This window comes from Psittacula echo (assembly GCF_963264785.1).
Source record: "Psittacula echo genome assembly, chromosome: 6".
NCBI lineage: Eukaryota > Metazoa > Chordata > Aves > Psittaciformes > Psittacidae > Psittacula > Psittacula echo.
Genome location: NC_137743.1, coordinates 13,474,981 through 13,490,006, shown reverse-complemented (window position 1 = coordinate 13,490,006; position 15,026 = coordinate 13,474,981). Strand labels below are relative to the sequence as shown.

General features: G+C 37.8%; 1 protein-coding gene across 1 annotated transcript in view; it reads left to right on the top strand.

The window, feature by feature from the left end:
• The window catches only part of CFAP58 (cilia and flagella associated protein 58), a gene marked incomplete at both ends in the record, with an annotated part of 62,905 nt that overhangs the window by 29,415 nt on the left and 18,464 nt on the right, over positions 1-15,026 (top strand). Inside the window, 5 exons of the mRNA XM_080621134.1 lie at positions 608-754; positions 4,254-4,394; positions 4,750-4,973; positions 6,987-7,098; positions 8,992-9,096. Of these exons, the coding sequence (XP_080477260.1) occupies positions 608-754; positions 4,254-4,394; positions 4,750-4,973; positions 6,987-7,098; positions 8,992-9,096 (729 nt within the window). The remainder of the gene's footprint in view (positions 1-607; positions 755-4,253; positions 4,395-4,749; positions 4,974-6,986; positions 7,099-8,991; positions 9,097-15,026) is intronic.

Here is a 15,026-nt window from a genome sequence, read left to right as displayed (position 1 = left end):
TCTGTGTTTTGAGCTTAAAATATTTGCTAAATATTCTCCTATCAAGGACTTCTAAGTCTCTGAGCACTCTTTTCCCCCTTGCACCGATGTGCAAGCTAGCACATAGGCAAAATGGAGATAAGCATTTCCTATACTCCCTTGCAGGCATATAGGTATCTTACTTATGGTTATGTTCATTTACACAATGGAGCAGCTTTTCTCCAAATATTTGTGCCCAGTTGCATACAGCATTATTGAAAAACACATTACTAGAAACATGATAACAGATGGAGAGGCTCACAATCTTATTAATTTGGATTGACTGCTAGTTCTTATTATATATTCAACACTTGAAATAGATTATTATACTCATAACTGATGGTCCTTATTTTTGTCAATGTATCTTTTAAAGGCTTTTTTATTGCAGTGTCATTCTGGCATAAATGAAAAATTGTCATTTAATGAAACTGTTCTGTTGGATTAAAAAGTAATTATCTTGTGGTACACACAACATATCTCCTCTCAAGCACTGTGGCTACATTTTCCAACATCTAAATTGCCTGAACTCACATCACAAACTTACTCTTTTTTTGATCCCTCTCTGTAATCACACTTTTTGTCCTATTAGGATGAGATATCAGAAATGAAGAAGAAATTTAAATCTGTAATACATCAGATGGATCAGCTGAAACAGGAGATCAAAAACAAAGAAGATGACCTAGTAAAAGCACATCTGGAAAATCAGCAAACAGACAAGGAGAAGGAATTATTGAAAGTAAGAGCCTTTACACATACACCTTTTTACAAAGGATGGTTAACATTATTTCACAGACTGCATTGTATTCCTGGTCTGTGGTAGTTGTTTTGTTGTATTTTAATAAACTGTTCTGTAACTGAAGCATAAGATCCTTTACACTTTAGAGGTATTAATTACACAAATATTCTCTGTAGCTGCCAAATTTAATCTCTGCATATAATTATAATCCAAAAGATCCTGATTTGTCTGTTGGAAGCTTTAAATCTCTAGGTGATTAAGCAGTTTTACTATAAAGTTCCATTTTGCTTGCAGAAACGTGGGTTTTGGGGATAACTTGATTCTGGCAGACTTTTAATATAAACCCTTATAATTCAAGTTTTTTTTCTTAAAACCTTTTTTCTCTCTGCTGTTTAAGTGTAAACCCCATTATGTTATACTCCACAATGTTGTATTTTTGTGTGACTAGCAAGCATTAGTCTTCTGGGAGTTAGGTAGTGCCCTTTAGTTAGTCCCTCTGTGCAGAAAGTTATTTTAATATTGTGGTATAAAGCAGCAAGAGTCTGTTTTAATTCAAAGGAAATCTGAGCTTGAAGCTCTGTTGTTCTCAGCATTGGCTGCAGCCCATCCTTAGATAAGCTGTTAGATTTGTGGTGATATCTCAACCCAATTTACTGCACTCTCAAAAGAATGAAGGAGTTAGTGTTCACAGCAGCTTATTTTTTCTTTTCACTAAGCACTAGGAAAAAAACCCCAAACCTTGAAACAAACAACCCCCCACGAAACCAGAAGTCCCCTGCCACTTTCCACAATATTTTCTATTGTCAGTTTATTGCTATGCTGCAATGACTCCTTGAGTTTTCAGCCCTTCTCAGCACATTACAGTTATGACAAGATGTCAATAGAGCTTTGTGAAAAGGTGATGAATTTGTGTTCTTGTACCTGATCTGTCTCAGAATTGTTCTATCAGTGATGGAGAAGTCAAACAGTGTCTCATTTCCTGTGTACAGCTTTCTGCCTTAACTAGTCCCCAGTTCTGTCTGATCACCTCAGACAGAGGTGCCATCCATTTGACAACAATAGGATTGCTAGATGGTTTACCCACACAATTATTAACTAGCAAGTATGTCCATACACTGACATCACACTACTGACTAGCTTAAGGGCATTGTGTACTTCTACCTGAATGTCTCTGCTGAATACTAAAGTTGAAGAGAATTCAAAGAGGGAGGTGATTGATACAGGCAAAAAGAACCCAATTATTTGTGTAGCAAGCCAGCTTCAATTTGTCCTGTTTGCACTGATGTGAAGCAAACAAGCAAGCTGTTCCTGGGAGATCAGTTTAAAGAATGTGCTAAATCATGGAGGACTGGGTTTCATAGGAATGAGATCATACAGACATTGGAATTATGCTTGCCTCGGCTAGCATTAAGATCTTAAAAATGTATAGTCATGGTAAATGAAACAGAAGATGCCTTATCCAAGCTCCATTAAAGCCAGTACAATGCCGTCTTTTGGTTTCAGTTGGCCTTCATACAGGCTTGTGGATCAGACTGGTTTGACAAAATATCTGAATGGTGCGAAATGCCTATCTGAAAGCTGTAAAAAATATGGCCCTCATGTTTGAACTGTAGTGAAGTGCTTTTGTATATTTTTGTAGATGTTCATGCATGTCTTTTATTTCTTTTTAGCATTTTCTAGGAATCTGCAAGCAAAACTTGACTTGTTATTTCAGCATTGTGTCCAGTCCCAGCTATACCTTTTAGAAAATCCATATTCTCCTCTCACCTCTAGATAAAACAGATAAAACCCCTCTTCACTTACACTAGTATTTCAGAATCTAAGCAAGAATTTGGTTTGAATTTGGTTTGAGATATTGCCATAGGTCCCACATAAATTCTTCTTTCTTGCTGACTGTTCTTCAGGTCTTTGAAATTCTATGAACCAACTTCAAATGAGCTGTTGCTGATTTACAGCAGTTTCAGACCTGTTTTCTTGCTTGCACAGTGACTGTGTTAATTCATTTCCTTTTCTCTTACCTAATGTACACAGATCCTCTAACTCTAGTTTTTAGCATATTTAGTCTAACTGGAAGTCCTGTTAGCTTGTGGGGCCTTTGTGTGGCTTGAAGTATTTATGTTCTTTTCTACACAAGGCAGTTCAGATTTATTTTAACTTAGTGCATTCCAGTGAGGAGATTTGTTTATATGAATGTTTGCTGCCAACATCTAATGCCACCTTTGTTTACAACTCATATTTTTTCTGACATGAGAAGACTATAGAATTTTGATATATTAAAAAAATATTATCCAGCAATGCCAAATGCATGAGCAGTTTTACATTTGTAGACAGCTTTTGCGCAGTGTTGATTGCATTTCGATATGAAGTGGCTTGCATTTTTATTCGGCTCATGGATTCTGATGAACATCTAACACTGAGTAAGAGAGATGTGAGTGTTGCACATATGGGAAAATGAGAGGGGTTTTTTTTAAAGAAAATAAGAATGGAACAAGCTATTTTATTATGACAATGGAACTGTTTCTGTCTTAAATCATTGTTTTTGTAGGTGCAGCCTTCATCACAGCCTCATTCTTTCAACATTGGATGATGCTCTTTTCCAAAAGGCAGCTTGAACATCATCCTTCATAAGGGTCAGAGTTGTGGCAAAGTGTTTGAGTCAAGGCTTGAAAGTTTTCCTGTCTGTCTGTGAAAATGGACTGTAGTCAGCTAGTTCCATCTTGGCTTTGACTAATTGCCTAGCAATGATAGAAATTTCCTATAATCCAAGAAGACCCTATTAGTTTTTTATCTACATACATGCCTTGAATTATAGACATGACAGTGGTATAGAATTATTGGTCACATTGCAGTGTTAGTTTAGGTTAGTGGTGTGCAATTACTGTAACAGTGTGCTTAGGGACAACTTCTCTTTTCCGAGTCTTCCTCATCTGCACATCTACTAAAAAGGTGCTAGAGCTCTTTAATTTTGCTGTTCCATGCCTGGTTGCCATCTTCTCCATTTATTCTGTTTTTCCAGTCTGAAGCCTGTCCCAGATTTATGCTGATTTGTATTACATAATCCTTTGTTAAAAGGATTGTTGCCCTTTCCAGCAAGGTGACCTATCATTTCTCACATCTCTGACTGACTTTGAACTTTAAATATCAGCTCCATTAAAAGGCTTTCCAAATAAGAATTACTTAATTAAAAAAAAACCAAACCCAACATTTATTAAACGAGGTGCTCCTGAATTACAACTTGAATCATTGTAATAGATAAAATTCCATTCAAATTTCTATTATGTATAACATAACAATATTAAAATACTGTTTACATTTCTTTAGGGATCTTCATGCTTTTTTTGTCTTAGTGATTCATTCTCAAAAACTAACAAAATGTGTGCCTCTCAGGAAACTAAAAGAATGTAGGAGATTTTATAAAAATCCTAACTCTTGATCCCTGGTTTATGTAATGGGAATTTGATACTAAGTGCAATTTACCTGTATTCTTTGACTCTATCAGGCTGAACTGCTTCAGATGAAAAAACAGGCTCTGGAAACCAAACACTTCATAGAAAATCAGGAGGCAGAAGAAAAAAAGCTTCTAAAAATTATTGCTGAAGCTGATGCTGAGAGGCTGAAGCAGAAGAGGGAAATTGATCAGGTAGGAATCTCTGATTTGGCTTTTCAAAAACTCCGCATTCTGTTCTCTCATTCGTCCGGTGTATTTTTAAGATCAAGATCCTTGGCTACTGTAAATGTGGTACTACTAAAGCTTTATAGTGCCACTGAAACAAAAATGTTAAGATACTGAAGTGAATGAAATATGTAGCTTATGCTTCTCAGGCAAGTGAACCCTTATAAAGGGGAAACTATTGGGCCTTTGCCATATTTCTTTCACTAGTGACTGTGAAACCTCTTAGTGCGCATGATTTTGACTAATGCAAATGAAGTCATGATCCTTTGGGATTGTACTGAGGAACTATAACTGATATTATTGCTTTGCCCTGAGTCCTTAGGTTATCAATGAGAGAGACATCCTTGGGTCCCAGCTTGTTCAGCGCAACGATGAAGTGGCTCTGCTGTATGAAAAGATTAAAATTCAGCAGTCCATTCTAAACAAGGGTGAAAACCAATACCGTCAGAGAATGGAAGACATCCAGCTTCTCAGGATGGAGATCAAAAAACTTCGGCGGGAGAAGGGAATACTTGGCAAAAGTGTGGCTAATGTGGAGGATCTCAGGTAGAAAAACTTGATTAATGCATTTCCATAGTGGCTGCATCCATGATTCTGTGTTTGAGACAGGAAATATATTCTACGCATCGTAAAGATTTGTATCAACAGCATTATACCTCTGAGAAAGGAATTGTTTGGTTCGACCTCACACACAGACTGGATTAAATTCATGAAACAACACCAATTAAGAAAATCATAATATAGGAAGGAGGAAAGGAGGAAGAAAGATCTTGGCCAGAGCTGTAATAGTTTCCCTATTTCCCTTTGTACTGTGAGTTACTGCCTACAGACTAAACTTGACAGACAGTAGCAGAAAAAATGTTCATAGTTCAGTGAGCTACTTAGTGGTACCCAAGGCCCAAATTAGTGGAGCTGCTTTTTATTAGGCAATCCACAGGGGATAAGGAACGCTTGACATATTTATAACAACCCCCTGCACATTTTCACAGCTCTCTTCTTCCAGATTTATATGAAGACTTGCTCTCTGAGAAAGATTTAGTTAAATTTTCATCAAAGGTTGTGTTTCTTTAAAACAGAAGTTTAATAGCCCCAGCCTGATTTATCTCCTCCTTCTCTGTCATAATGCTTCCTTTCTCTTTTTAACCCTCCTGTATTTGAGGTGTATTCTTTGCTGATGGGAAATTATTGTCTTTTTCTATAGAATCAGTCTTAGTTTGTAAGGAGGGGCAGCTATGTTTTTAGCAGATAACTGTCATACTAATTCTATGTAGCTAGCACAGTGTTGACTGAGATCTTGAGTTTAACTGTATCGGTACAATTCCATGGCTTTCAGTAGAGCAAATTAACTTCAGTCGTGGTCAGTCCCATTGACTCCAGTGGAATTATGCCAGTTTGATTAGGTGAGACAGAAGAGCGAATTGGGCACAAAACATTAGCAATTGAAGTTTTCATTGACTGACTGTAGACAGGAATAGGATTTGAACTTGTTGCCCAAATGCATTCAAGCTGAAAGTCTGTTACTGTATTGAAACTCGGTGATGGTATTGAAGTATAGTGCAGTGCATGCCATGATGGGTGGATCAATTCTTGCTAACTGCAGCAGCAATCACATACTTAATGAAGTCCAAAACCATCATGAAAACTGCCTGTCGAAAGACTCCATTTATCACTTGTGTTGCTAATTAGCTTTCTTGATTTGCCAATTGGAGATGTGAGGTTTTTTTTCCTCCTCCATAACCTTGTCCAATCTCACAGTTAAAAAAAAGTCTTTTTCTCTCTACTGAGCTAAATGCAACTCTGAGCTTAGTAAGAAAAGATTCAGTGGCAGAGTAGGCACATGTTGATCCTCCACCCCCTTTTCACCTTGGAGAACTTGCAGAATGCACCCACCAAAGCGATAAGGGTTGGACCATTGCAGAATGTGCCTTTATTTTCCCTGCGCCTTGATCCCCTATCCTTGCCATAAGAGCCTAGTTGTCAAAACATTTTGGAAGTGCTCAATTAATTTTAAATTCAGCAGCAAATCACCCCTGAAATTCCTTGAGAAGTAATGAAAGAAATCAAACTTGCATTCTCTAAAGAACAGTGTCCATAATAGTTAGGTCCTAGAGTGTGTTTTATTTACTGGATTATGTGGACTATGTAGATTTCAAACCTTTTTTCAAACACAAGCTGTTAGATTCAATACAGAGCTAACTAGATATGACTCCAAAACTGATCTGTAGGTTACTCTAGATGAATCAACTTTCCTTCTGGCCTTAATGTACGTGGGAAGAGATGGGCAGTGAGATCCAGTAGGCAGTGGAGTAGATTCTCTAAGAACTGAAGAAAAATCCCTTTTTTAGGCCAGCCTTTCTGAAGTGAGTGAAGAGGTCTAACTGTGTTATCTTATGGTTCCACCTGCTTAGTGGTATCAGTGTTGATTATTAACCACAAAAGTCACTTTGCTCATGCTATAGTGCATGAAAGAATGATGTGTTATCGTTCATATTAGTGCCTTGGCCACATCGGTGTGGTTTCAGTGTGTTTTTTATCTTTTCGTTTTATGTTGGTCTTTAGACAGGAGATTCATCACATGCGGAAGGAACTATTAAGGGAGCAGGGTCGATGCAAAGTTTTGGAAGAAGAACTGGAGAATCCCTTGAATGTTCACAGATGGAGAAAATTAGAGGTGATATGTGAGCATTTCAAGTCCCCAAAGCCCATATTACCAAGTCAGTGACACAGCACAAAGCCTATTTCGTTTACTGTTATGCAAATTATGTGGAGGGGCAGGCAGACTGAAATTTCCATAGTACCAGCAGAACGATTAACTGCTGAATGGTTTCTGTGCACAATGCAATCAGTGTTATTTTTGTGTTACTTTCTCAATGAAAAATTGCAGAGGGATTTGTAAAGAGCCAGTTAAATGCTAAAGGAAATAAAAATGCATAAGGTGACTTTAGAAAGGGGTGGTTTTTTAACATGGATGATGAGAAAGAGAATGATAGGAGAAAGATACAATCCTACGCTCATCAATTAGGGAGAAGTATATGGGAAAAAAAGCCAGAATTAGAAAGAAGTGTATGCAGGTATAGAATGAACAGATATGGAGTCAAATGGAGGATGAACAGTTATGAAGTCAAATGGTAAATTACATCTGTGAGAAAATGAAGAGACCTCCACATAACAGTGGTGGGCTCCCAAAGATAGCCATGCCAGGTAATGTGAGTTCAGCTGTTATGTAAACAGCAAATCTAAATTTCACACTATTTGAACCTGCCAAATGAAGGGGAAAAATAAAGAATCCATCAAGTACAGACCAAATATATGAACATCAATTGGCATGGCTGGGTATTTTTGAAGTCAGTGCCAGCTGAGACCTCTCTACTGTGTGGGTCTTTGATCTGATGCCAACCTGGGTTGCTTAGTTGCTCTAATAATGAGTGGTAACGTGCTAGTCCCTACAGAAGCAGAGCTGAATATTTTGGCTGTGCTTACTAGCATGATAGTTCATTTCTGATCTCTTCATGCTGAGCTTAAAGCAGAATGGTGCACTTAGCTTTTCTCATGGAAGGGAGATAAAATGCAGGATGCTGAAGTAGGTTAAAGACATCTAGGTACAATCATCTCCAGCAGCACCTTGTAACAAAGGAAAATTGGGCCAGTCAAAATGTTTCATATTGGGGAAATGAATTTATGAAGAGGCTGATACAGGAAATCATGCCTTTCCATTCTAGGTTAGTGGTCTGTATTTGGAACACAAAAAGACATCAAGATCCGTGTGAAATAATCCTCATAGGGTTTTGGTTCAATTCCTAATGAAAAAATGCTCTTGTATCACTACAGTTGTCACAAACTGGCACCATGTTTGGGCAGCGCTATATACTATATATAGTTTGGGCAGTCAAGGACCGTGTGGGTCATGGGGACTGAATTACTTTTTATCCTGGTTTCTCAGGAGGTGATATTCTGTTGTGAGTGCTGCATGTGTATCTGTATTAGTGTCCTGCTTACACTTGAATTGATTAGTCAATTTAGACAGTATCAGACAAAAGATTAAGAGCCATGAGATACCAAGTTCCTTATAAGCTCAAGCAAACATACAGAGAGCAGGACTTTATTGGAGCCTTTACTGCAATGTGTGTTTAATTCTCATGAGACATCACATGAGAAAGGAGAAACCACCTGGGAGAGGTGTTGTGAATCCCTGAGCAGGAAAAAGCTTCTTTTGGAGTTTGCTCTTCATTAAAGGATCCAACAAGAGGATACAAAGTGGTGGGAAAGTAAGCTTTGCAGGCTTTTCCTCACAGAATTATTTATTATTATTAGGTGTTTTGAGGAGGTTTCAGGAGGGTAACAGTGTTAAACATGCTCCAACTGATCTTCCTGAGGCAGAGCTTCCAGTTTCAGGACTGCTTGTATACTTGCCATTTAAAAAAATAATCAGCACTGCCCTCCCCCTTTTATATTTGTCACTTTTGAACACTTAGATATTATGGTTTTAATTTGCAAGAGAGAAACACTAACTTGTTGTTTATTGTTATTATAACATAATTTTTGAGACTGCTTTGCTCTTGTCTAGGCCAGTGACCCAAGTACCTATGAGCTGATTGAGAAAATACAAAGACTACAGAAGCAGCTTATCACCAAGACAGGTGAAGTGATAGAGAAAGAATTGCTCCTTCAGGTACTGCAGCATTATTGTTTTGTTGTATCTTATTAACACATTCGACTTACTCTGCATTCTCTGTCTACTCAGATGTGCTTCCTGAATGTTATTTAGATGCGTGACTTTGAATTTCTTTTGCATGCCTTTTAGGTAGCTTTAGATGGCAGCACTGACTCACTGAAAGAGAACAAATAGCATCTGATTAGTTGATTTTTATAGTCTGGTTACTGTTACCTGGACAACTCTGAGGGGAAAAAAAACAACAAACAGGAAAAAAAAAAGATTACTTTATTCATGTAATAGATTAGTCTTCAAGTCAGTGTTAGACCTTTGGAAAGGCTTTTCTGTCCTTTTGAACATACCTGTTATGACCAAAACATGAAGGAAAATCCTTGCTTGATAACATTTGTGCTTAGCTTGGCTTTTGGCAGAAGTGACACTACCGAGTTTGTGTGATTTAGATATGCAGCTGACCGGGCCAAGTTTGTCTTCAAGGTCTTCTGCTGAACTTTGCCAGAAAAAATAGTTTTTGTAATAGTTTATCTTTTTTAACTGTGTTTGATGTCCCCTAACCCCAGTGCTACCAGTGAGATTTATGTTGTAGAATCAAGGAGAGACTATATTCCTGTAGTGCAAACCTTGCTATCAAATATGACAAAAAAGGACCACCTTTGGGCTTTAACCATAGGTGTAAAACTGTGAAATATATCTCCTTTCCCCTAGTGACTGTAGGGATAGCTACAGTTTGCCACTTCTAGGTATGATTTTAACATCCCAGTCTTTAGCACCCTAATAGTCTTGAAGCCTATGTTGGGTGTTGCTCAACGAAGAGTCAAATGTGACCTGAATCTCCCTCTGTTTTGAGAAGCAGCTCAGCAGATGTTATCAAGGCTGGGTTTGTCTCTCTTTCTTTATTGTTTTGTAGGAAAAAATGGATCTGCAATTTCATTTGAAGGTAATGTATGGTGTATTATGCCTTTGCTTGGAAAAATTTAATCTTTGCTGCATAGCACTGCTGCACACTGAAATGCTGTCAGTGAAATAGTTTGTAGGCTTAAACAAAATGTAGCAAAAATAGCTTCAAATTTAGTGTTATACCCATGCACAAATCCAGTTCTGATAGATTTTTATGTAGTCTATATTGCGTATCTTGCCTTATCCTTAGTGTGCTTCAATTTAGCTATTGTCCTTATTTAGAAATGAAGAACTGAGATGTAGAAGTATTAAATTACCTGCCCAAGAAAATCTTTGAAATGATAGGTACCTGAGCCTCTTACTATACTAGCCATTGGCACAATCTGTCTATGCAGCAGTCTTTCTATGGCAACTCTACTATTTTTTGGTTTGGTTTTTTTTTCTGTTTTCCTAGAATTAAGTCAGAGTTTGGCAATATGAAATTTAATTATTACAGCTAGAATTGTTAATGAATTCCTTTGTATCCTTAATTCAGGCACCAATTTCCTGTGCAACAATGCTGAAATGAAGGTCCCAAAGTGACTGACAGTAAAGAGAAGGCTGAAATACCATGCTCTACATTCTGTTCAGGGCTTTATCATCAACATTTCTGATCTCTTTTCTGTTTTGCCACAGTGTTTTTGAGTCCTCCACAATGACTGAGATAGGGCTTTTTTGTAGCAGAGTGTGGGTAAGGAAAGGTAACCATAGATGGAGCTGGATCCCCCAGCTCATTTCCTCAAAAGGGTTTCCTACTGGATAGATCATTGGTTTAGGAGATGCAGGTTAAGTGTCCTAGCTAGGCTTCTTCTGCTGTGCCTGGATAACCTTGTACAAGTAATTTTATTACTCTTTGGACAGGTTTTCCTTGGTATTATGATAATATCTGTTTCGTAAAGTGATACTCTGATGCTCACTAAGGCAAAATGCTCACTAATAGCTTATGAAACTGATGCTATCATGCTCCAGCACCTCCAGCAGCAGGAAATGAATGGAAAGCAGTAATGTTAACTTTACAGAGGAAACTGAGCTGTACACAGCAGGAGGGTTGCTTCACCAGACCTCCTTCTAGGCAGTGTTTCCTTATTCAATAGACAGTGTAGGGTGTGATCCTGGATGAAATTTAGGATTTTGGGAAAATGTAGCGATTTATCTGCTATTTCTGGAATGTTTAATTTTTGTCCCATCAATATAATTCATTTTGGCTAGTGTGTTTGTTGTGTGGTATATACAACAGTCAGTGTATAACGCATTGCTCCTCCATAAGGTCTAATAATTACTTTCTTATTTCCACCCCGCCTCCCTTTTTTAAATCCTCTCATGTTTAAAGGCATTCAATATCTGTTTTTTTTTAGGTCTCTCCTTGAAGTTAGCTCAGTTCAGTTCAGTCTCTGCTCATTTGCAGGGGTAGGGGAATTGCTGATGACTTGGCCTGTGTAAAGGCGGTGTAACATCCCTTGTATTTGGAGCCAGAGACTGTAGGAGATGAGGGACATGAACTTCCTAGCTCAGAGAACTGCTTTCCCATATTGAGTTTGCTTGCAGAATCATACCTCCTCACTCTGAGCCATCGTTATCCACATCTTGCCCCATGATGAGGGCACAGCAATTGCATGTATCTGCTTTAAAATGATCTTAATCTCTTGCTTGCCATACATAACCATTTTTAGGTGTGTGTGGCTATCATGCTGGCAAATAGGATATTTGTTGAAAGTGAAGCTTTCGAATGCCTGTGTCTATGATTTCTGTGTATGCATATTATGTAACTTAAACTCCTTCACATCAAAACGTAGTAATAAAATGGAGTGCAAAAAACCTGTGTGGGTTGAATATTGAGTATTAAAAACACCCTTGGAATTTAGAAATAACCCATGTCTGATAACGGTTGAGCCCAGTGTCAGCAACCTGCAGTTTGATTTGTAGGGTATTCACCTTGCTGCATCCTCATGCAGAGCTGTAATGTTTATATAAGGAAAAAATAATTCCATTTGTATTGTATACACTGTAGTTCTGTCTCCTGACTTTTTTTTTTTTTTTTTTTGTTAATGGTCTTTTAAATAAAACTGGTTTATACAGGGAACAATGAGGCAGGATGAGCTGGATATATAAATGGAAATTTTTGCTAAGGATTACAGTATATAGATTCATGTAGAAAAGCATCTGCTTACTTTACCTGCTCCTGATGTGTATTTGATCGTATCCTTTTTATTAGGGTTTTCAGGATTTCTCACCTGTTAGTTCCTTCTTTAGAAATGATGCAGCTGGAAAAGCATGCTGCAATCCCTGCTATGTGATTAAAAGATTCACTATGTTTCAGTCAGAAAATTTTGATTGCTGACAGTACAGAAAGAACCCAGCTTGACTCTAAAATCCCATACAAAAATATCTTTTAACATGTCAGCAGGGCACATTTTTTGTGTCAGACATTAACTGAGAGGTATTGAATATGCAACATGCCGAATGTTGGTTTTTTAGAATGACTTTTCAGAGTTGAACACTCTAATAAAGCATAGAAAGATATCCCATGTTACAGAAACTATTAAACTCTTTTCTGGTTTCTGATTTATCTGTGCCCTGTAGCCACAGCATCTTTGGTTATAACCTATCAGCTCTCATACACCAAATAAGTGTGGACACCCTGAGAATTTGAAGGGTAGCTGCAAAGCAGGCAGTCATACTTTCTCCTTTAACTCAGGTGTTCTCACAGTTGTGAGCTGCTGTGCTGATGAAAAATGCTGTCTTAAAAATCAGATCCAAACCCAAGGTCTTGAATAGTTATGGTCAATAAGAATGCAAAGGCATTTTTGCCACACACTGGAAATGTTACTTCAGCGTTATCCAACTTCCATGTTTGAGTCACTACCTTCCTTCTGCATCTGTGCAGTTAAGATACAGCGTTTTTTTGGTTCATTTTCTAAGCTGTTGATTAATACTGCAGGACTTTGTGGGGAAATACGCTCTATGGTAACCAAGGAATTTCAATGAGGGGTGAAGATAATTGGGAACACATGTGGTATGAAAAAAACGTGTTGTATGTCCATAAGGTATAGTTAGTAATAAACAGAAGTGCTCTGCTGAGCAAATTCCAACTGCCAAAAATATTATACTTGCTCACTTTGCATGTGGGACAAATCCCTCACCTGCCTGAAACTCTACTGCATACTGAACAGGGATGTAGTAAACTCACAATGTAATGGATTACCTTGTTAGGATTAAGATTAGTGTGGTTTTAGGAACTTTTCCCATTAAAAGTGAATTATTCACTGCTTTATTTGTTTCAAATTTAGTTCTTTCTCTTCAGAGTGAACTACTCTAATTCGATTTTATGTCTGACTGAGCAGAATTTTATTCAGCTGCACGTCTGGAATGCATAACAGTGGGAAGATTCACATTACATGTCAATTACCTCCGTTGTCAGTCATCTCAGAAGATTGTTCATAACTGAAAAAGAGATGTGCAACCAAGATTATTTGTGAAGGGAGGCAAAGGCAAATGTGTTTCATTTAAGCCTTGCACGTAGTAGCAAAAATACTGTTTTTCTGTATGTATATATTTTTTAATCACCATTGTTTTAAGTTGTCAGCATTCAGTGTGCAGGATCAGGCAATCAGGATGTGATGCTCCCAGACTGTTAGCATCTTGAGCTCATAGTTTCAAAGAGCGCAAGGGCAAAAGGCATGATTAGCTCATATATCTGACTCAGAGATTACAGTGAGATAGCACCCACATGTCCTTTGTATTGAGCCAAGATTTCAGTCCCCTCAAAGAGCTGATGGTCCCACTGACAGAGAGTAGGAGGAGTAAAGGGGGTGCTGCTGTCTCCAGTATTTACCGGTAGAGTTTCATTTTGGGTGTTGTGAGATACAGGGAGGAGAGAGCAAAAGAGAATTTCTCTGCGACCTTGGGCAGTTTATATAGCTTTTGCACAGCAAGCAGAAAGGGAATAAAATAATTTCCACACTTATAGTGGTGTGTGAATGAATATGTTAGAGACATGACTCACTTCAGTAGTAACAATAGCTAGCTAAACACTCAAAATAGGCAGATGTTTTGTGGCATTTGTGTTAACTTGGTAGGAGAACTGTTCTGTCCAGTTTGAGGTGCTTGTTGCTATAGTCTCTGAACATATAGATGACCATCTTTATTTCTCAGAGCTGATACTGTAGTTTCATAAAGAAATCTGCTTTAGAACAGTTTGTTACCATGTGAGTTTGTGCAGGCTGGCAGCTACTGGAATCAAAGCTTTCTCCCAGCTAACACAGGAGCGTTGAGATTTGCTTCCACGTATTTGTTATTACAAAAAATCTGGCCATTTATTATTTAAAAATACTATTTTCGTTTCAATCTTGTTTCATTTTTCTCAGCCCAGTTCATGAGAGCCTCGTCCTTCTGGAAGTAATTTCTTTCCCTAGCTTAGCAGTTTCATAAAGCATGCTTCTGCTAGGTTTTTCATTGCTCTCACAGTGCTCATGTAGCTTCCATTATACAGCATGTAATACAAAAAAGTGTGCTCAAATGCCAAGTAAGAGAGTTTTTCTGTCAGACGTCCTGCTACGGAAAGTAGGAGAATATTTTCCTATTACCTGCTTTTATTTTGGTATTCTTAAGGCCCTGTTGAGTTTTAATTTAGGTTTTATCTGTACACCTTCAAAATAGTTGAGATTTACTTTACGCTCTCAAATGTGGCATTTATATGTTTTTGGTGCTGAGTATAGATTCTGCTTGGATTTGTCAGTATAACCTACTTACATGTTGCATGTAGGGTAGGTAGTCTGAGTTGGTTGTTGGTTTTTTTTCTTGCAGAATTGTCTATTTTCATAAAAATAACTGCAATTCACTTCAGGAAACTAATGACTGTAGAATCCCTAAGAGTCTCTTTTGACCTGCCCATTATTGTTTCTCTGTCATCTTGCCTTTAGAGAGATTTTAGCGGAGGTAGTTTGGGAGAGTGCTTTGTACATACTGAAACTTACAGGTGAACTGTGAAATCCACT